We start from the raw sequence: 22,010 nt of genomic DNA, 5'->3' as shown, positions 1-22,010 counted from the left end.
ATGCATGTTTTAGAAATTTAAATTTTTTTAGTGAATTTGAAGTTTTTAATTTATTTATCAAATTTTATATTAATTTCAATATATAATTTGTATATTTAATATAAAATTGATAGTTATATCTATATTATAAAATTAATCAATGAAGTGTAGAGTTAGGAGTAAAAATATTGAATAATAGAAATTTTATCGAGTTTTCGGGCCAGCCCATCGGGTTTTCAGGTCTGGCCCTAACGGGCTGCGGTTAATCGGGTTTTATTTTTTCGGGCTAGAAATTTCTGGCACTAACCCTATAAATTTGGCTGGCTATTCGGGCCAGCCCACGAGTTGCGAGCTACACTGACATCCCTGATTAGGAGTCTCATTTAATGTGGACGGGGATTTTAAAAAATGTAAAGAAAAGTGAGTTGAATAAGTTGATGGACTATGAGGGGATGTATTCATATCCTTTTTCTATTTTTTGTTCAAACATTCAATCGAATCTCAGCCCCATGATTTTGTCATCTAACGGTTAGATTAATGTTACATGTCATTTAATAATGTACACGGACTAATAATGTAACATTATAGTCTAATAATGCAGATTTTCGTTCTAATAATGTACACCGACTAATAATGTAACATTATAGTCTAATAATGCAATCGATGAGGTAGTAATTTTTAATTATTCTCTGATTTTTTTAATAAAATTATTAATTTCAAAATGGTAAAAACGACGCCTCCCAAGTCCCAACTTGTAATTGCAACTATAATTACCTCTGCAACTTATTTTGATTATTTCGATTGTTTATTTATTTTCCCCTGATTTAAGTTTTAATATAACTACTAGTTGAATAATCTGTGTGAGAGAGAAGACAGAAGAGAGAAGGATGATCAGTGACGGAGTTGGAGAAGACGAAGAAAAATGGCTGTCAGCTGGGATCGCCGGCCTGCAACAGAATGCATTCCACATGCATCGCGCACTCGTACTTGCATCTCTCTTATTCTTTCATCTCACTTAAACCCTAGTTTCTCAATTTCATTTTTCAGGATTCCAACAATTTGAAGGATGCTCTCAAGTACTCCGCTCAGATGCTCTCCGAGCTCCGCACTTCCAGGCTCTCCCCTCACAAATACTACGAACTTTGTCTGTAACTCAATAATTCACATTTCATTTCCCTCGGAATTATTGTATTAAATTTCTGTTGGTGTGTAGATATGAGGGCTTTTGATGAATTGAGGAAATTAGAAATCTTCTTCAAGGAGGAATCTAGTCGCGGTTGCTCCATCGTTGAGCTCTATGAACTCGTGCAGCATGCTGGAAACATCTTGCCCAGACTGTAAGGCCTCGTCTATTTCCGATTTGTATTTAATGTGCAAAAAAATAATAAATCCTGCTTTACTTGATTGTCGTACACGTCAAATTGCATATTTGGATCCAGCATTACTGCTTGCATGATTCTACCTCCGTCCACAAAAAGTAGACAAAATTATAGAGGACACAGGTTTTAACATGCAATTGGCAAAGTAAGTGAGATGGAGGAAAAATGTGGTAGAAGTAGTGATAGTAGATTGTGGGGTCTTCATCTACAATGATGTGTAGGGTTGGTATTTGTTTAAAAGTTTTCATATTTAGAATTGGTCTAATTTTAGTGGACACTCCAAAATGGTAAAATTAGTCTATTTTTTGTGGACGGAGGTAGTATGAATTTAGAAGCCCTATGCTGACAGAAGGAATAGAAATAGTCTTTCTGTAGGACTGTCATCTGAAAGATATGCATTCATTTCCTTCGTAGTTTTCTTGTATATGCTTCCTTAGGGAATATTCTCATGTATGCCAAGCACTTGATGATTGTTTCATACTACTAGTATTTAAAATTTGTTCTAATGATTACATTCTATCTGTGGTCCAACCTGCAACATATGGTTTGTTAAGGTTTGAGTTGTTAATCTTTGTCACCCTTATTAATTTCTGTCCTCCTTTTCTTAGATATCTGCTCTGTACTGCTGGCTCTGTCTACATAAAGTCCAAAGAAGCTCCAGCAAAGGATGTTCTCAAAGATCTGGTAGAAATGTGTCGTGGGATCCAACATCCTCTGCGTGGTCTTTTTCTAAGGAGTTACCTATCTCAAGTCAGTAGGGATAAATTGCCGGACATTGGATCTGAATATGAGGGGTAAGGATATAATGTCATTATATGCTTTTTTTTTTCTGTCAATTTAGACTTACAGAAACAGTTGTTTTTCTGTTAATTATTGTCAAATAGTACATAGTATTTCATAAAATTATGGTTGCTAGCATGAAGTTCGTTCTGTGGTCATGTGCAATTAACTTTATATACATGAGTAAGGAAACCAGTATCTCAGCATAACAATTTTAGTTATCAATGTCTAAATAGGGTACGTTCATACTCTAAATAACGGTGTTGTTGTCATTGTTTTGGAAATTTATTTTAATTGTTTAATTCTATGGATAAAGCCTTCATTATAGGTTTAAACTGAATTGGGGCTTTCCTGCCTATGTGTTTTATGCACATTTTTGTACTAAGAATACTAGGTTCATGTAATACTGACCCTTATACTTTTGAATTTAATTTACATACACATACATCTGAATATGCACTTTAAGCATCTGTTTACTTATGCTGGCACTTCATTTCTTTATTTTTATTCCAGCTGAGTTCTACCATAAGTATGTGCTATAATTGATCTGATCACTCTCCAGCACTCCTAGTTAGACTTTCTGCTAAATATCCCCTTCCTCTGGTAGGGATGCTGATACTCTCATGGATGCTGTTGAGTTTGTGCTCCAAAATTTTACAGAAATGAACAAACTTTGGGTTAGAATGCAACACCAGGTATGATCAGAAAAGATGGAGTCTGTATTCCCTTCAACTGATCCTGTCTGTAATCTGTATTACAAAAAAGAAAAAGAAAAAAGAAATGATCCAGGAGCTGAATTTTTTTTTCCAAATGTAGGCAGTTAGTCTCATTTGAGAATAGACTAATTTTAGATTTCTGGCCCACAATGTTACATTGCGTATTTGCAGGGACCTGCTAGGGAAAAGGATAAGAGGGGTAAAGAAAGGGGTGAGCTACGTGATCTGGTAAACATCCTCCGATAATTAATAGTTCTCTGTATTAATGGTTGACTGTCACTGAGTTCTTGTTTTCTTCACTTATTTTGGTTAGGTTGGTAAAAACCTTCATGTTCTTAGCCAAATTGAGGGTGTTGATCTTGAGATGTACAAAGAAATAGTGCTTCCCCGAGTGTTGGAGCAGGTAAGGTTGCTTGTGTTGTACTGTTTCTAACTATGTTTCTGATAATATTTTGATGTTATGCATCTTGGGCTTCAGATTGTCAACTGCAAGGATGAACTTGCCCAATATTACTTGATGGATTGCATAATTCAAGTATTCCCAGATGAATATCACTTGCAGACACTTGAAACATTATTGAATGCCTGCCCTCAACTTCAGGTAGGTAGATATTGGACTCCACAACACCTAAAAGTTGGAGGTTCATTCTGCATACCCGCTAGTGTTCTAGACCAGTTACTGTGTTTTTACTGATTAAACCTTCTTTAACAAGCACAATGTTCTACTGCAGGCTTCTGTCGATGTAAAAACAGTGCTTTCTCGGCTAATGGAAAGGCTTTCAAATTATGCTGCTTCTGGTACAGAAGTAAGTAATTGGGAACTTCATAAAACTTAGTGTGAGATATTGTGGCTTCGCCTCACGAGTTCCATGCTGCAGGTGTTACCTGAATTTTTTCAAGTAGAAGCTTTTGCAAAGCTGAATAGTGCCATTGGCAAGGTATATCGACTTAGTTTCCACCTGAAATTTAAAGATATTTATAATTTATAGATGATGATTTGGACTATGTTAATTATTTAAATATTGCTTGGCATTTTATTAACAACCATATTTTAGAGGATATTGATGGTTACTTTGTAATGGTAAGCATGTGGTTCCACCAATTATGCAGCTACTAAGTTCCCCAGGTTTGATTTGGCATTTGAGATATTTTACATAAATATTAGTGCTTGTGAGGCCAGCATCACGACACACTGCTATTCCTTCAATATAGTATATGTTTGTACTTGGCTCCTGCTTTATGCAAGTTTGATATCCATACCCCTCTCCCCCATCATTTATTGAGTTTTACCCAGCCAATCAGCTGTCTACTCTGGTTGCAGGTGATAGAAGCGCAAGAAAATATTCCCATTGCTGGAGTTGTTACTTTATATGCGTCTCTTTTGACATTTACTCTGCAAGTACATCCTGATCGACTGGATTATGTTGACCAAATTCTGGTATGTTTCCTTTAGCTGGTAATGATATCTCCTAGGATTAGTTTAGGTTTACCATACAGTTTTAGCAGTTGACTAATCCTCTTAGCATGATTGTTTTGGCAATAGTTGATAATCATATTCTGTTTGCATCAACGGTTTTTGCTATGATTGGTGTAAGCTTCAGTTTGCAGTAGCCTTATGTGGATTTATCACGGGAGGAGTAAACTCTTACATTATGTATATTGGATAGAACATATATAAAGAAAGCCGCATTTATTATGTACCTCTGCTGTCCAAGGAAATAAATCGTTAATAATTTAAATCATAGTACCAATTATCAGCTGGTATTTCTAATCATAGTAGTAATTATCAACTGGTATTTCTAATCATAATTATCAACTGGTATTTAAATCATAATTATGTGGCTAGGTTCTTCTTGTTCAAAAGCTGTAAAATAAGGATGTCTGAAAAAGCAGATCATCAGGATCCTCTTTAGTCCACTAATTCATATGTGCTTCATGCCTTCACATAAGAAACTGCTACAATTATTCAGCATCTCTGTATAAAGGGCTATCTGGCTGTTTTGTTTCTACAATAGTCTATGTAGGTTTAATTATACCTTTCCTTTATGTTAGTGTATGGAACGGGAGTGACTCTTTGTAGGTTTTTATATGTCATGTGCCGATAGTACTTAGATACTATGCATTTTCCTGCAGGGAGCATGTGTGAGGAAACTTTCAGGAAGAGAAAAGCTTGACGATAGCAAAGCAACAAAACAGATTGTTGCACTTTTAAGTGCTCCACTTGAGAAGTATAAGGATATAGACACTGCATTGAAGCTATCTAATTATCCTCTGATCATGGAGTGTCTAAGCGATGGAACACATAAAGAGATGGCCAATGTCATTGTACAAAATATAATGAAAAACAAGACTTGCATATCAACTGCAGAGAAGGTACATGTCTTCCAGAATTTACTTCCATATTGATAGAGGAATTGGTCCTTTTCTAACCCATGGATATTATTGTTTTAGGTAGATGCGTTATTTGAATTGATAAAGGGGCTTATCAGAGATCTTGATGGAGATACTCATGATGAGGTAGTCTGGAGATGATATCTAGCAATTTAATAGTTGGCTTTAGCTTTTACAGATAATTATATTTTCCTGAATTTTTTTATTTTCCTTCTAAGTCGTTCTATATGCATTTCATTCTTGATTGTTTCACTTTTCCTTGTTTTCTTAGCTCGATGAGGACTTCATAGAGGAACAGAATTCTGTTGCACGGCTTATTCAAATGCTGCACAATGATGATCCTGAAGAAATGTTGAAGGTATTTGGTTATGTTAATGTCTAATCTTGATACAGTTGAAGGGTACTGCAGTTTTATTATTTAGTTGACCCTTTCCCTTTCCATCGACAACATTGTTTGGCTTTGTTTCTGATTTAGCTTGCTCATTTATCCGGCAATGATTGATTATGCAGTTATTATCTTATTCTAAAATGTATGCCGTATAAGTTAGTATCTGTTTCACAGTTTGTGGTTCTATCTGTGAAAGATCTTCAAGCATGAAACTAGAATTTCATCACTCAATACTTCTTTTTCTTCCTTTCCTTTCCTTTCCGTTTTTCTCTTCATCAGTATTGTTTGAAACTTATAATTTCCCATGGCTACCTTACTCTGAAATCTGAATGATATTTATGTCGACTGTCTTATACACTTATGGGTTGCTGTTCATTTGACCTAACTCTGAATGGCAATCATTTCTCTCTCTCTCTCTTTCATTACAGGTCATCCAAACTGTGAGGAAGCACATTTTGACTGGAGGGCGGAAGAGGCTTCCTTATACTGTTCCTCCACTTATATTTAGTTCTCTGCAGGTATTTCCCCCTTTTTGCTATTCCAGCCAGTTCTCTACAGGAGTTAAGGGTTGCACTGTATGATGGTGATTATCTGGTCTGCAGCTGGTTCGTCGACTGGAAAGACAAGATGAAAGTGTCTCTGGCGATGAGGCACCTACGACACCTAAGAAGATCTTTCAATTAGTGACACAGGTATTAATGATTTTAATTGCAAGTTTATGTAAGTTCTCTGCTGGTTTTCACTGCTATTGGCCATTGACCATGCTTATACGTAGTGGGATGTCGGAAATACTTTTGTATACTGTTCCTGATGTTCAGCCTTTAATGCTTATTAATAGTGTTTCTACTTTAGAAAAAATTACGTGCTTCGCCTTTAAGGAAATTAAAATTTTGGTTCGATGTTATTTGGTGTGACTGGTGCCAATGCATCCGAATTTTGTTTTCTCCAGATGCAGATAGTCTCTAGCTGATTAGAGATTTTCAATATGAGCTTTCGCCTTTCAACATTAATTTTCCAGTACAACCTTTTCATCTTAGTTGCCTTTGATATCACCTTTTTCATTGTAGACAATTGAGGCCCTGGCAAGTATTCCCGTTCCGGAACTAGCTCTGGGATTATATTTGCAATGTGCTGAGGTTCTTCTTCTTAAACCTGATATGTGAAAAGTAAACTTAGTTGACATATTCCATTCTGTCTGGCAAGTAGTCTCTGATTTTGTGGATTCTCAGGCTGCAAATGACTGTGACCTCGAACCTGTAGCATATGAGTTTTTCACCCAAGCTTATATTTTGTATGAAGAAGAAATTACGGTAACCTTTTAGTTTCCAAACGTCAAATTCTTTGCTTAATGGCATTTGTTCTGTCAGTGTGCTGTTTTGGTCTTTTAATTTTGCTTCAATTTGTTTCTCCAGGATTCAAAAACTCAGGTGACTTCCATACACTTGATAATAGGGACACTTCAAAGGATGCATATCTTTGGTGTTGAAAATAGAGATGCATTGACACACAAGGCGACAGGGGTAAATTATTGTAAGCCTTATATAATCATATTATAACAATACTACGTTGATCCTAATAACATTGGGATAGCAGCAGTACTGTATAGTGTCGTTCTATGTAATTCTTTATAACAGATCTTTCTAGATGTACTCTATGAATGAAACTAACTTTCATCTTTATAATCCTTAGTATTCTGCAAAGTTGTTAAAGAAACCCGACCAGTGTAGAGCTGTTTATGCTTGCTCACACCTGTTCTGGCTTGATGACCACGATAATATTAAAGATGGAGAAAGGTACCACTTTTTAGCAAGTTGGGATAGCTATATAACACCCATCAAGTTCATTTGGAAGAAATACAATCATTGAATTAAATGTTTTCCATAGGGTCTTGCTTTGTTTGAAGCGCGCATTAAGAATCGCAAATGCTGTTCAACAAATGGCAAACGCAACTAGAGGCAGCAGTGGATCAGCTTTGCTCTTTATAGAGATACTAAACAAGTGAGGAAATACTGCCAAACCTGTTTGCCCATTTTATGATATTTTCTCATTATATTTCAAGAATATTCATTGCCTGTTCATGTTAATATAGGTATCTCTACTTCTATGAGAAAGGGGTCTCACAGATTACAGTTGAGTCGATTCATGACCTAACTAAATTGATCAGAAACGAGATGCAAGGTGATGCTTCACCGTCAGATCCAGCAGCAGATGCCTTTCTTGCAAGTACATTACGATATATACAGTTTCAGAAGGACAAAGGTGGCGCTGTGGGGGATAAGTACATGCTCATTACAGATTAGTGTCTCAAATCTTCAGCACCAGGTTTTACTGGAGCCAACTGGGGAGAATGTGGCTGGTAGGTTCTGAGCACTTGTGACTAGGAGAACACGTGTGCCTGTGTTTTTTGTGGACTAACTCTGATTTTAACTTCTCCGGCACACTGCTATAGAGAGTGTAAAGTGTAGTTCAATGCTGACTACCTGACAACGTTTGAGGTGTTATGCCTGTTGTTAAAAATTGCATTTATTAAGAAAGTGGTACATAATTTCTGTAATTTTTGCTTCCCCTATGCACCGGTGAACTGAGTGTTGTTTTGACAAGCCATGGAAGAGACAGAGATGTGAAAAAATTATGTATACTTTTGATTGCTGCCATAGACAAATACGAGTTTGTATATTGATCTTTTTTTCTTTTCACCATGAAATTGCTTTTTTGTGTAATAGAAGAGAGGCTTAATGTTATCATGTTTTCGAGGAATGGCTGATGACTATGGATGAATCTATGAACTTATTTTAAAGGCTTGTATGAATAATTTATATCTGCTCAATATTCATCAATTGATATGCGGTGAAAGTAACATGTTTATGGTAGTTTACTTATCTAACCAGAGTCAGATATATTTTTTTTATATAGCCATAGGAGTAAAGTGTACGATATATGCTACAAATTCCATTCACCAAGATAATTTCATTAATTCATTTTGAGGATTTTATTCCAATATGATTTTTTAGTTTATTCCTTTCCTAGTGACAAAAAGCAGAATGAAAATGAAACATGCCTAAAAGGTGATGGCCAAGTTCAATGGTACGGATTCTTCATTCCTCAGAGTTGAAATGTTTTGAAGAGGAAAACTGAAAATCTTGGTAAAATCAAATATAGAAACAGAAAATGGTACATGAGTAGTAAGTACTAACGTGATAATTAAGCCAACAATTTAAGAAAGAAAAAAAAAACATGATCCAATAACTAAAATTGCCCAGGTAGTTGAGCTCCACCACTTTTGAGTGGTGCGCATGTCACACAATTGCATCAAAAGTGATTTTACAAAAGGGATATGTCTGTTTCTAAAAAAAAAAAAATCAAGTCAAAGATAGAATGTAAGGACCTTTATTAATGAATGAAAGAAAAGAACAAATTAAAACAGGGTAGGCCTAAAAGTGTTGAGGTAACACTTTGGATATCAAAAAGCACAAAGCACAGATTTGATCTACTCATACTCCATACAGGTCGCGTGCTTTGATGGAAGGGGCATGCAAGGGCACTCTTGGTTCTCTTCCTGAGGCAAAAAAAATGGAAAAACGATATGACGGGGCAGGGAGGAGCGTGAAAGACAGATTGGTGGTCATATCAATTCACCTAATATGCTTATCACAATATAGAACAAGCCTTTTGAGCCTTTCCCTTCTTCTTCTTCGTCTTCGGTGGTTGGAGCACAACTTTAATGGCAGCATCAAAAACTTGTTTGACATTCTGCGTGAAAGCATATCAAGAACACTATATTTCGAAACAGTACAGGAAAATTTAGGTCAATGCAGTGAAAAATAGAGTAAATCAAAACCTCTTGGGTCTTTGAACTGCATTCGACGTAAGAAGGAGACGCAATCAACTTTCTCAGCTCTTCCCCCTGGATATTTGAGAAGTCACATTATGTTTGGTAATAGATGGAAATTCACAAAAGCATTGGGCCCCTCCACCCCTATAATATAACTGAGGATAACAAATGTGCATAAATTTCACCTGTGCTGCAGTGATTGGTACAGAACCTGGATGGTCGACAAAAAATTGCTGGTCATCTCGAAGATCTGAATCCATGTTAATGATCCAGTGATCAGAAAAATACTTTATATGACATATTTACAAGATACTATATTTCTTTATATCCACATATCAGGATGTTAAGAGACAATCTTAATAGTGGATATACATCAATTACCAGACAAGTTCCTTCCCGTTCGATGTCCTTGATTATCCAACTTTATGACATAAATAAACATTGTATACATAGGCAGGATCAGAGAAATAATCATTTAAAAGGCTAAGATCTTAACCCAGAATAAGAAAGTAGGTGATGAAAGCATAAATAGCAACTAGTTACAACTTCCCCTCAGTGTATACAAGATGTTTCTAACAAGAGTCACATAAAGAAACATTTAACAGTAAGATCTACACTTGGAAACAGAAGCCTAAAGGTATGGGGTAATGTGATATTTTAATACATACTACATAGATATAAAAACAAAGCTAAAATATGATATAGTTGCTAACAAGTAAACCAAGAAGCCAAAAGCTAAAATGATGGTTAATCACTTCTCAGCTATCAGCCTATCACCACACTGCCAAGTAAATCTTTAATGTGGATACTCTACTTGTAGGATGGACATAAAATGGAAAGAACAAAGCAAACACAAATTCTTGCTAAAATTGATATTGAAAGTTGTAGCAGAGAGGAAATTTGGACGTCATGAAATCACTATCCTTCATATTTTGTTTTTGACACTGTTATAAGTGGGAGGAAGTGTAATATAAAAAATTAATCAGAAACCTTACCTAGTTTTGTGCCAACAAGAATGATGGGGACGCCAGGGGCATAATGCTTCAATTCAGGAATCCACTGGAAAAAGAATGAAAATGCAAACAACCTTAGAAAAGAATACAGTCTTGTTGGGCAAATTAAAATAAAGGAAAGTTATCAGAGCTGGACAAAACTCATGAGAGCAGCCAAATCCTTACCTTCTTGGAAACATTTTCATAGCTGGCCTTGCTTATGAGTGAAAATGCCAAAATAAAAACATCAGCTCCACGATAACTCAATGGTCTTAATCTATTATAGTCCTCCTGTCCTGTTCCAGGAAAAAAAGTGTATGTCAATTGTCAACAACTGAATATACATTACACATACGAATACTAATGCCAGCACATATGCCTGCAATGTTAAAAGTAGAGGTGTGCCAATCACTGAATTCTACTAGTATTTACCAGCAGTATCCCAGAGGCCTAGGTTAACGGTAGCACCATTAACGACAACATTTGCACTGAAATTATCAAATACAGTAGGCACATAATCCTGTAGCATTCATTCAAGAAATGTGTTAAAAACGTTAAAAATACTGTGTGAACGAACAACTGAGAATAGTATAACATCATAATACACTGGATATTCCAACAATTTAATCGCATCCACAATAAAAGTTGCAGTAGATAGGCAATAAGGACCGAGTACGTATGCAGACCAAACCATATTAACTCTACAATTTATAATCTGCATAACAAAACTAACAAATCTTCAAAAGCACCATTGAAATTGGACATGCTGATTTATTTCCTCATCATAACTAGGGGCAAGAAAAAGGATAATACTATAGATGTGAATATTTGTATTGTTTGAATGAATTTGGGCAGCAAATAAATAATGATGAAGAAAGTAAATTGATTGAAATGCAGACCGTGGGGAAGGTGTTGCTGGTGTAGGAAATCAATAGACATGTCTTCCCGACGGCGCCGTCACCGACCGTGACGCACTTTATGAATTTAGAAGCGGCGGCGCTCATTATTCTTCGAGAAATTGATCAGCGATGGTGAATGAGAATGATCAAGCACATAATTGAGAACCCTAGAAAAATGAAATCAAATCAAAGCATAAAGCATTAAAATTGGGGGGAGGTTTGCATGGGAAAAGAAGAGAAAATTGGGGATCGAGAGAAATAGGAAATGAATCGAAGGGGAGAGATTACTGTAATCGAGAATGGAGTACCCGGAATAATCTCTGCCCCACAACCACAACTATTTTATATTAGTAACATTACCTTCATCATTCATACTCCACTGCCTAATATCATAACATCATCATGGTTAAATACTCACTCCCTCCCATAAAAATATGTGTACGTTCCATTTTTGTGTGTCTTATAAATAAATAGGCATTCCATTTTTTGAAAGTTATCTAAATATATTACACAAATACATTAAGTTACTTATAATTTCTTTCACTATCAAACACTAATAATAATATTAGTCATACTATCCACTAACAATACTTTAACTATCATTATATCATCTCTCTCTTACTTTATCAATTTTATCTTAATTCTCGTGTCATATCATCCGCTCATTTTTTATGCGATGGAGGGAGTAAATAGCAGTACTATTATTTTTTACTTATTTTTATTATTTATCTTAATTTACATATAATTCACATTTTAGAGCATTTACACTGGCGTGGGGTGAAGCAACGACATATTCTGGACCGGGGAAGGGGCATCGTGACGGACATCGAGAGGAGCGCGGCGCGCCACAGGGAAATGGGTACTAGTTTTTGCTGGGGTTTGGTGCCCCTTGCATAGCGGAAGACTTGTACAAAATAAATAAATCAGATAAGGATCTATTTGACCGATTATGCAATTAATCAATTCACATGTTAAACAGATAATTGCATGCTATAACACAAATAATTCATACTTAGAAAAAGTAAATCCTAAAATATGAATTCTACGGTTTAGAGTTACCGATTTTGATTCTCCAAAGAATCGTCGATTTCTCGCGCCTTCTCTACGTGATAATCTTCAATACTAGACCACTGATCTTCTGACGAGTTCCCGAACTGTATCAAGATATCAGGGTGAGCTGATCTTACCAAAATAAGAGGACTTGAATAAAGAAGACAGACCTTTCTCACGGAGGAGAGCTGAAAAACTCACGGATGAGAAAATTAGAAAATTTCGTCCTCCTTAAAAAAGAGAAGGGACAAAAATTTCAAAAGAAAAATAATTGTATTTTTTTTTGTCTCATTTATTCTCCTATTTATATTAAATTCTCAGTCATAGATCTATAGAAGGTTTTGTATATGGCCTCATCCAATTAGCTTTTTACTAATTACATTGAACCCACAATTTAATATAAGCTTATATTGAAATATTACGAGCAGCCACTACAGAAGTAATATTGCACCGCCCATCCAAATCCGAAATTACAAGCAATACGGGTTGTTTTGTTTGTTGTTTATTTCCCACGCTTAAAAATATAAATATCCATTAATTAATTAATGTCTGCAATTGTTTAATTAATTAACATCTTATTAATTCCAAGAGTGAACTTAGCAAAAAACACTTATTTATTATTCATTGAATAATTAAACTCCAACTGGCCAGTTTTCGAATAATAAAACCATGTTCAAGCTCCTCTTAAGGACATTATCAAACGAGGCTCATCTTGCACATGATTCAACATAATAGCAATCCTAGCACCGCTAGATATTAATCACCACTATTCAATATATCAGTATTATTGGGTTGCGAAAAACCCACACTATTTGATAAGTCAGAGTAGTGCATAACCAATACCGTATGCTCAATGCTAACGTATGTAGATTAAGAAAGTTATTTATCAAGACCTAGTCTTTCAGTAGATAGCATAAAGACACATCTTGTTGTTAGATCCATTCAGTGTTATACCACATCAACTTCATCTTATTTCAGAAAGGCTTAGAAATAATCGGACTGACATTGCAACCTTTCATGATAGGTAGTGTAAGCCTATCTGGGTTGTGAAATTCTTCTTTTTCTTTTGCAAAGCATTGCGTAGAACCGACTGTATTACCTTAAAGTGGACGACGCACACAACCAGTCTACTAAGCAAAAGACTTAGACTTTGTTTGCTTCTTATACATTTAAATGTTTATAAAAACATCTTATAAATGCACAAGCAAACACAATGTAATAATATACTGATCTTATTCGTGCGATACTGCTCGAATTAAATTGAATCGGGTTAAAAATGGATTGTAGAGTTTTTCGTATACAAGCAAGATTCTATTCGCGCGAACTTGCTCGAAACATGCTTTTCATAATACCAAACCTAACAGTTTTCAGAGGATGGGTCGGATATTTTCAATTTTTGTTTTATATTTTCAATTTTAAATTCTATAAATACACTTCATTCTACTTCATTCTACTTCATTCTTCATCAAACACATGTATCTTACAAAATTTCTCTCTCTAAAATACATAGATGTGGGGCCGAATTAAATGCTCTTCTTCATCATGCCATGGAATTGATCAAATGTGTCATGCCTGCAATTGCTGAAGAAATTGGACAAGAAGCGACTCTAACGCAATAAATTTTTAATGTTTTAATGATGTGGTTTTGTGTTATACTCCCTCCGTCCGACATTAGGAATCCCGGTTGAGTTGAATGCGGATTATAAGAAATGTTTGAGTGTATAATAATTGGAGTGTGTGATAATGGAACGTGAGACCCATTTGCATTATTATTTGCTTTATTCTTTAAATGTGTTTTTACTTGTGCTCTTTAGTATTTTATTTTATATATTTTTATTTCACTTTTTATGGAAATATATAACCGGGACTCCTAATGCCGGACAGATGAAAATGGTCAACTGAAACTGTTAGGTTTGGTATACTGAAAAGCATGTTTCGAGCAAGTTTCGCTCAAATAGAATCTTGCCTGTATTGGATAGTGGTGATTAATATCTAGCGGTGCTAGGATTGCTATTATATTGAATCGTGCGAAAGGTGAGTATTGTTTGATAATGTCCTCAATAGGAGCGTGAAACAAGGTTTTATTATTCGGAACCTAGCTAGTTGGAGTTTGATCACTCTATGAATAATAAATAAGCATTTCATGCTAAGTCCACTCTTGGAATTAATAAGAAATTAATTAATTAAGTCCATAGCAGAAATTAATTAATTAATGGACATTTTTATCTTAAGCGCGGGAAATGAAAGTTAAAACGTAAACTCGGATTACTTATAATTTCGGATTTGGATGGGGAGAGTTCAATATTACTTCTGTAGTGGCTACTCGTAATATTCCAATTAAAGCTTATATTAAATTGTGGGTTCAATTTAATTAGTAAATAGTAAATTGGATGAGCCCATATTCAAAACCTTCCATAGATCTCTGTCTTGACCCAAAAGAAACTTAATATAAATAGGAGAATAAAGGAGACATAAATCATAATTATTATTGCTCAAAAAATTTCGTCCCCCTCTATATAGAGAGGAGTTCGAATTTCTCTCCTCTTAGGAGTAGGATTTCTTCTATCTTCTTTATTTAAGTCCTAGTATTCCGGTGAGATCAGCCCACACTGATATTGGAGTAAAGTTCGGGAACCAGAGAGCAGATCCGTGGTCTAGTATTCAAAGCATCACGTGGAGAAGTCGCTAGTCATCATCAATTATTTGGAAAATTAATAAGGTATTATTTCTGCTCCGTAGAAAAGTTTGCTTTAGGTTTCTTTATACTTAAAGCATGATTAATTCAAGTTATGAGCATGATACATATGAGAATTACGCGAATAGATTTTGTTTAAATAATCTGCTAAATAGATCTGATTGTTATATGATTTATTTGTTCGATTAATTGTTAAATTATGAAACTCGAATGCGCTTCCGCGGCCAGTTCCATCACATTGGGCATATAAATCCAAAATTAAATTTTACTTCACCCTAATATACTAAATTAAACCAAACGATTTGTGAAATTTAAAGTAGTACAGTGCTAGAAATGTTTATCTTTTTCGGCCGTTTTAATCGATGGAGGCGGCGCAATTGTGAAGAAAAAAGCCTTTTATATGGTTATAAGTTATGTTAATTATTCATTATGTTTAATTAGTTATCAGTGTCATTTATTTTAGTAAGTGTATGTGTATAGTTAAATTATTTGGGCTGTCGATTTTTTGAGTAGCGATTTTGTTTAGTATTTTGGCTCAGAATAATTTATTCGGCTCAAAGGCAAAAAGTAATGTGAATGGGCTAGTTCATATTGATTTACTTGTGTTGTAGTAGTAATTTTACAAATTCTGTCCAGATTCCTTTGGCCCATTAATTTTAAAAATTAAAAATTACAATATTTGCTAATATAATTATATTTATTTTTATAGCTCTGTATATTTAAATATGTTTAATTATTTTATTTATATTAATAATAAATTTTATAATTATATTTAGTTTTATAGCTCTTGATAATCTCGTAATTATAAGTGATGGTGTTAGTGAGCAACAAGTTTGTGTAATTTGAGTGAGAGCAATTCCGGTTCGTCGAGATTGGATCATGATGGAGGTATTTATGCACTTATCCGTTTTTTTACTAATTTATCTTCTAAAATTTATAAATTTACCTTTGTAGTTGTTTAATTAGGTGTTACTCCATTATTTAGAGCATCCACAATGGATGCCCGATCTCACGTCCTATCGCCCGAGATCGGACTCGGGTATGATCGGACATCCATTGCAGGTCTTGGGCGTGCCTGAGGACGACCGAGAGTTCGGTCGCCCATTGCAGGGGCGCGCCCGATCACGCGTTGGCCCGATCAACGCGTTTTTGAATTTTTTTTTCTTTTTCAATTCTATAAATATACCTTAATTTCACTAATTTTTCACACATCTCTCACACATCTCTCTCAACTCTCTCTCCATTGCAATATCTCTTTCACTCACTTTTCCAAAATGTTTCCCGGGGAAGATATTGGTCGGTCTACGGAACGCGCAATGTTTGCTTTCGGGAACCAGATTCTCGCCGGTATTCGTGCAATAAAAGAGCAAGAGCAAGCCGAACAGCAGGCCCAAGAGCAGGTCCCGAGTCCCATCCGTCGAGGGACATCCGTCCGTCGAGAGCATGTCCTAGCTCATCAACGTCTGTTCGAGGACTACTTCGCCGAACATCCCCTGGGGCGCGCCAGTTTTTCGCAGACGGTTCAGGATGCGGCGAGAGCTGTTTCTCCAGATTGTTTCTCCAGACTGTACACGAGTACTTCTAGCAACGGGAAGATGCGGCCCGCAGAAAGGGTCCATCCCCGCTGACGAAGTGCACTGTTGCGCTTCGTCAGTTGGCATACGGCACTACGGCGGACATGTTCGACGAGTATCTTCACGTCGGGGATACAACTGGCTGGGAGTGTCTGGTAAAATTTTGTGCGGGCATTATTGACGCCTTCGGCGCCACATATTTGCGCAAGCCGAATGCCCAAGACTGCCAGAACCTGCTGCAGATGCACGAAACAGTGCACGGCTTTCTTGGAATGTTAGGGAGTATTGATTGTATGCACTGGGAGTGGAAGGATTGTCCTGCAGCGTGGAGAGGCCAATTCACCAGTGGGTATAAGGGTACCCAACCGACGATGATCCTTGAAGCAATCGTTGACCATAGTCTTTGGATTTGGCATGCTCACTTTGGCGTGACGGGGTCCAACAACGACATCAATGTGCTGAACTCCTCCGGTCTCTTCATCGAGCAATGCAATGGCAACGGTCCGGTTATCAGCTTCACTGCCAACGGACGACGGCATCATGTGGGGTGCGAGGAGAGAGTTTTTTGCGGCAAAGCAGGAGTCTGCACTGGAAAGACGTGGAGCGAGGATTCGGTGTGCTTCAAGCGCGTTGGGGAATAGTGAAAGGTCCGGCTCGTTCCTGGTACATGCATCATATCGCCAATGTCATGTACGAGTGCATCATCTTGCACAACATGATTATTTACGATGAAGGTGGTGCAGCTAGCGAGTGGTCCGACGATGAAGCCGGTCCGAGCGCAGGTCATGCAGCCCCGCCGATCGTTCGAGGTTTACCCTATGGAGTCACCGAGAGATTGCAAGCTCAGGAGAGCATGCGCAACCAACAAGCTCATCTTGATCTCATGAACGACATGATTGAAGAAGTTTGGACACGTAGTGGTCGTTGAAATTGTACCTCTTTAGTTGTAGCTTTTTAAAAAAAAAATTAAGTAATGTATGTTTTTTTGCTATTTCTTTAATTAGAAGTATAATTTTGCTATTTATAATTGGTAAACATAAAAAAATATAATTAAAATTGAATGAGAAATGGATAATAGATAGGGCATCCACTAGGGCTCCACCATTGCAGAAAGATAGGGCATGCTGACGTGGCAACCACTAGGCTTCTCACTAGGACATCCATTGTGGATGCTCTTACTACTCCATCTGTTCCATAGTAATAGAGTCATTTTTCCATTTTGGTACGTTCTATAATAATAAAGTCATTTTTTTTTTTTAAAGTCAACACATTTTTCCACACCTACTTTACTCTCTCTTACTTTTTTCTCTCTTCATCTCTCTACCTTTTTCATTTTCCACTTTATTCTCCATTTACTTAACTCACCTAACACAATTTTTCTTAGTCTCCGTGTCGAAAAGAAATACCTTTATTACTATGGAACGGAGGGAGTACATGTTTTACTTTTATGGTCCATGTAATTATACCACATTTTTAGTTATTAAGGTTAAAAATTTGTTGATAATTGATTTTGTGAAAGGATTTACTACACATTATATTTAAATTTTCAGTTTGTTTTGATTGTTTATTACTTTCAACTTTTGTTAAAAACATTGTTTTTATGTTTAATAGATTTTTAAAAATTTTTATCCATTTATTTCTATTTACATATTTATCTTTTCTTAACATGTTCAAATTTTGGTGCATTATTTTGGTACGAGGAATGTTTGGGCAAATCATATAAGGCTAAGATTCCGAAATATTAGTTTTTTGTACGAATGGGAATATTTAGATTCCTAATATGATATTTCCTTCTGAAGTTCTGCGAAAGTTGATGTTCTCTAAAAATGTGAAAAGCAATTACTATTTGAAAAATATCCGGTTATAAAATTCAATCTTTGGATTTACATCAATGGGCCGAAAGGTTGATAACTACCATTCTCCTCCTCCTCTCTTACTTACCCATTTTATCTCAACTCTCGTGTCATGTTAATTGTCCATATTTTTATGAGGCGAAGGGAGTAGTTTAAATGGAGAAAAAATAAAGTAATAGATAGAATAATATAGAGAAGATTCTTCTCTTATTATTTTTGTAATTTACTATTTCTTCATTTTTAAAACAAGTGTAGAAAATGAAACGCCTCTATTAACATGAAACGGAGAGAATGGGGAGAGTACCTTTTATGTAGTTCAAAGCATTTGAAAGTTGCTGATTTTGGGAGGACTTTCATTTAAATAATTTATTAAGTGAACATTCGGTTGAAAAGTTTTATGACAAATTTTAAAATAAACAAGTTTGTGTAGAAGAAAACGAATTTTTAATAGTTGAGTCATTTTACCATTTCGGGAAGTTTCTTCATAGTTGAGTCGTTTCTTTATATGGTAACTTTTTCCTCTCTTTTACTGTACTCTCTCTTACTTTATTCTCTCTACTTTATTCACTTTATACTTTATTCTCTCTACCTTTTCCTCTCTCTTACTTTTTTATCTATTTATTTAACACACCCAACATTCATTTCTAAAACTCCGTGCCGAAAAGTTTCGCCTCAACTATGAAGAAACGGAGGGAGTAATATAAATATGATTGAAATTTCAAATACATTTTGCATTAATCTCATAATCAAGACATTAAAAATGAGGATAATAAGCACATAGAAATATTGATGGGAAGTGTAAAGTACAAATACGTAAAAGTAAAGGGGGTCAATATGGATTAGTCAAAAAAACAACAGAGAATAAATTGAGCAAAAAAACCCCAATCAAGAAAAAGAGAGGTTTTCTCCAATTGTGTCGTAAAATTCTCACATTCACAAAGGTAAACAAAATTCTCACTTTTTTGTGTTATGATTCTTAATTTAGTTTTTATTTCTCATATGTTACCATTTGAATCAGTTTTTGCTTGATTTTTTGTATTTCGAGAATGAAAGGTCTGCATTTAAAAAAAAAAAAATTCTTACTGATGAATTTGGACTCGAGTTGCTAGAATTTGGTTGGATTCTGCAGCAAAATTTGAATTTACCTTCCTTTTGTTTTCCTATTTATCCGAACATTGTAGTCTCAATTTCATGGCGAGCTAAATCAGGTGTTTATTGTGTCATTTTTCTTTCGAATTGCTTTACAATTAGTTAAAATTTCGTACTATTCCCTCCGTCCCTGAAAAGTATGAACACATATTATAATGTATAATTGGTAAAGTAAGAATTAGAGGGAAATGGGTAGTGTGAGTAGTGTTAGTGAAGAGTGCACTCCATATCAGTAGCAGTGTGGTGTAATGGTATAAGTTGTAAATAAAATGGTAGAAGTTGTAAATAAAATGATGTTTAGGCATAATGTGTTGTTTAACTATTCCAAAATTAAAAAGTTTATATTTTTCAGAACGGACTAATAAGGAAATAGTTTATACTTTTGAGGGATGGAGAGAGTAGTAAACTGAGTCACATTTTCAGAATTGTAGTCGTTTTTTCATACTAGAATCATATGCTGAGTTCTGGCGATGAAGGAAACGAATTGCTTTTAGGTCATGGGCCTTTTTTAGCTTCTTGTTATTGTCGTTTGTATTTGGGATGTTCTTGAATTGAGATGTTGTGTTTGCCTCGTGTTTCATATTTGGTATTATGGCAAACTGTTAGATGTCTGGCTGCACAACTCGTTCGAAGAAAGCTCAAGAGGTGCAGCAGCCGGAGAATCAGTTGCGTGCTAAGTGGACAGCATCGTTGACAAAGGCCTTGGTAGAGTTGATGGTAGAGGAGATTCACAAGGGAAATAAATCAAGCAGATCCTTTAGTAAGAAAGGGTGGAAATTCATTTGTGATAACTTCCGCATTCAAACCGGTTATTGGTGGGATAATGAGCAACTAAAGAGTCGTTATGTTGCCCTAAGAAAGCAGTATGTTACTGTAGCTTTGCTACTCGATCAACCTGATTTTCAGTGGGATGAGGCAACAGGTGCAATCATGGCTTCGAATGAAGCATGGGACGGATACATCAAGGTCTCTACTTTTCCCGTGTGTGTGTTTATTTCAATGCTTATCCGTTGTGGTTGCACCTTCTCACTTTACATCATTTACAGATTTTCAGCTTGATCAATGCATAATTAGGTACCTGAAAAAATAAAATGTGTGTTTTACGTGCTAGTGAATCATGTATGGTTTCTAAAGGCGTGATTTTTCGTTTGTATGTAGTTTCTAAACATCTGTATTTCTCTTGAGCATTGTGTATCTAATATGATAGTAATTCCAATGGAAATCTCAGTAAAAATATTGTCATCAGGAACATCCCGATGCTGAGATGCTGAGATCAACCGGCTGCTCGATATACAATCATCTGAGAACAATATTTGCAGAGCCAGATACAAACGGTGCACAAAATGGATCGGCCACAGACGATCAAGGAATATCCATGTTTCCAGAACATGCGGCTGTGAAAGAGGAGGAACTCTCACCGTCAGAGTCAGATAAGTACATGGATATGGCAAGCCGCAAGAGGGGCCGGAGAGGGTTAGAGGATGCTATTGCAAGAGGGATAATGGAGATGGCTGGCGCGGCAAAGCTTAGGGCGGAAGCCTTGAAAACGTTTCACAGCAAGTTCTCAATCACCGACTGCGTTAAGGCACTCGATGAATTGCAAGGCGTCAGTGAACAGGTTTATCTAGCTGCTTTAGATCTGTTCAGCAATCGGAATGCAAGGGAGACTTTTTTAACTCTGAAAGTCGACAAACGCTTGATTTGGTTGCAAAGGAAGTGTTTGGTATGTTCTTTCCCATAGAAGTTTGTAAGTTAGTTTTGTGTGTATATTTTCTTTGGAAATCAATCGAACTCTCCTATGTTCTTTTGGATGACTAATTGTTTACTCAAATGCTCAATCAATATTTTAAACTACTACTTCCTTCTCTCCTGAAAAATATGAACATTTGGTTCGCCACGAATTTTAATGTATAATTGGTAAAGTAAAAGAGATTGAGATAAATGATAGTATAAATAGTGTTAGTGGATAGTGGACTCTACATCATTAGTGTAGTGTAATGTTATAAGTTGTACCCCCTCCGTCTCTCTTTAGGAGTCTCGATTCACCATTTTAATATGTCCGCCATTAGAGTCCCGTTTCACTTTTACTATAAATGGTAGGTAGACCACACTTTCCATTAACTATCCACTCATATTTTATTATAAAACTAATATATAAAAATGAGTTATACATTCCATTATATTTTCTTACCTACTTTTCTTAACATTTCTTAAAATCCATGGGGAACTTAAATAAGAGTCCTAATGTTGGACAGATAGAGTAAATAAAATGATGTGTAGGGATAATGTGTTGTTTAACTATTCTAAAATTAAAAAGTTCATACTTTTTAGCA

General features: G+C 35.8%; 3 protein-coding genes across 6 annotated transcripts; 2 read left to right on the top strand and 1 right to left on the bottom strand.

The window, feature by feature from the left end:
- The first annotated feature begins 814 nt into the window (after window positions 1-814).
- On the top strand, window positions 815-8,430 carry LOC125215299 (vacuolar protein sorting-associated protein 35A-like). Of its 3 annotated transcripts, XM_048116674.2 has the most exons (22): window positions 815-962; window positions 1,027-1,123; window positions 1,193-1,316; window positions 1,967-2,152; window positions 2,746-2,833; window positions 3,026-3,082; window positions 3,168-3,257; window positions 3,333-3,455; window positions 3,586-3,660; window positions 3,733-3,792; window positions 4,176-4,292; window positions 4,988-5,227; window positions 5,306-5,371; window positions 5,517-5,603; window positions 6,062-6,151; window positions 6,236-6,325; window positions 6,701-6,769; window positions 6,863-6,943; window positions 7,046-7,153; window positions 7,323-7,426; window positions 7,518-7,631; window positions 7,723-8,430. In XM_048116674.2, exons 1-22 carry the CDS (start codon window positions 867-869, stop codon window positions 7,931-7,933), a joined length of 2,373 nt encoding a protein of 790 aa, XP_047972631.1. In that variant the 5' UTR covers window positions 815-866; the 3' UTR covers window positions 7,934-8,430. The 3 variants fall into 3 exon arrangements, 2 of the variants coding, with proteins under 2 accessions (XP_047972631.1, XP_088923908.1); XR_007175244.2 differs by lacking the exon at window positions 7,723-8,430 and having other exon boundaries at window positions 7,046-7,163; XM_089067782.1 differs by lacking the exons at window positions 815-962; window positions 1,027-1,123; window positions 1,193-1,316 and adding an exon at window positions 1,672-1,808.
- A 446-nt stretch (window positions 8,431-8,876) lies between these two features.
- LOC125216514 (rac-like GTP-binding protein RHO1) lies at window positions 8,877-11,753 on the bottom strand. 2 transcript variants are annotated; one of them, XM_048118250.2, is made up of 9 exons: window positions 11,665-11,753; window positions 11,357-11,523; window positions 10,890-10,977; window positions 10,644-10,753; window positions 10,461-10,524; window positions 9,651-9,715; window positions 9,472-9,537; window positions 9,270-9,383; window positions 8,877-9,189 (listed from the first exon to the last, which is right to left on the bottom strand). In XM_048118250.2, exons 2-8 carry the CDS (start codon window positions 11,459-11,461, stop codon window positions 9,282-9,284), a joined length of 600 nt encoding a protein of 199 aa, XP_047974207.1. In that variant the 5' UTR covers window positions 11,462-11,523; window positions 11,665-11,753; the 3' UTR covers window positions 8,877-9,189; window positions 9,270-9,281. The 2 variants fall into 2 exon arrangements, with proteins under 2 accessions (XP_047974207.1, XP_047974206.1); XM_048118249.2 differs by having other exon boundaries at window positions 11,645-11,723.
- Window positions 11,754-19,360: 7,607 nt separating this feature from the next.
- Window positions 19,361-21,534, top strand: LOC125216513 (L10-interacting MYB domain-containing protein-like). Its single transcript, XM_048118248.2, has 3 exons — window positions 19,361-19,469; window positions 20,284-20,643; window positions 20,924-21,534. Exons 2-3 carry the CDS (start codon window positions 20,284-20,286, stop codon window positions 21,416-21,418), a joined length of 855 nt encoding a protein of 284 aa, XP_047974205.1. The 5' UTR covers window positions 19,361-19,469; the 3' UTR covers window positions 21,419-21,534.
- The last annotated feature ends 476 nt before the right edge of the window (window positions 21,535-22,010 follow it).

Source organism: Salvia hispanica, chromosome 3, assembly GCF_029641045.1.
Source record: "Salvia hispanica isolate PSC_SH4W2 chromosome 3, Shi_PSC_v1, whole genome shotgun sequence".
Taxonomy (NCBI): domain Eukaryota; kingdom Viridiplantae; phylum Streptophyta; class Magnoliopsida; order Lamiales; family Lamiaceae; genus Salvia; species Salvia hispanica.
The sequence above is the reverse complement of the archived record's forward strand: the minus strand, read 5'-3'. Positions and strand labels throughout refer to the sequence as shown.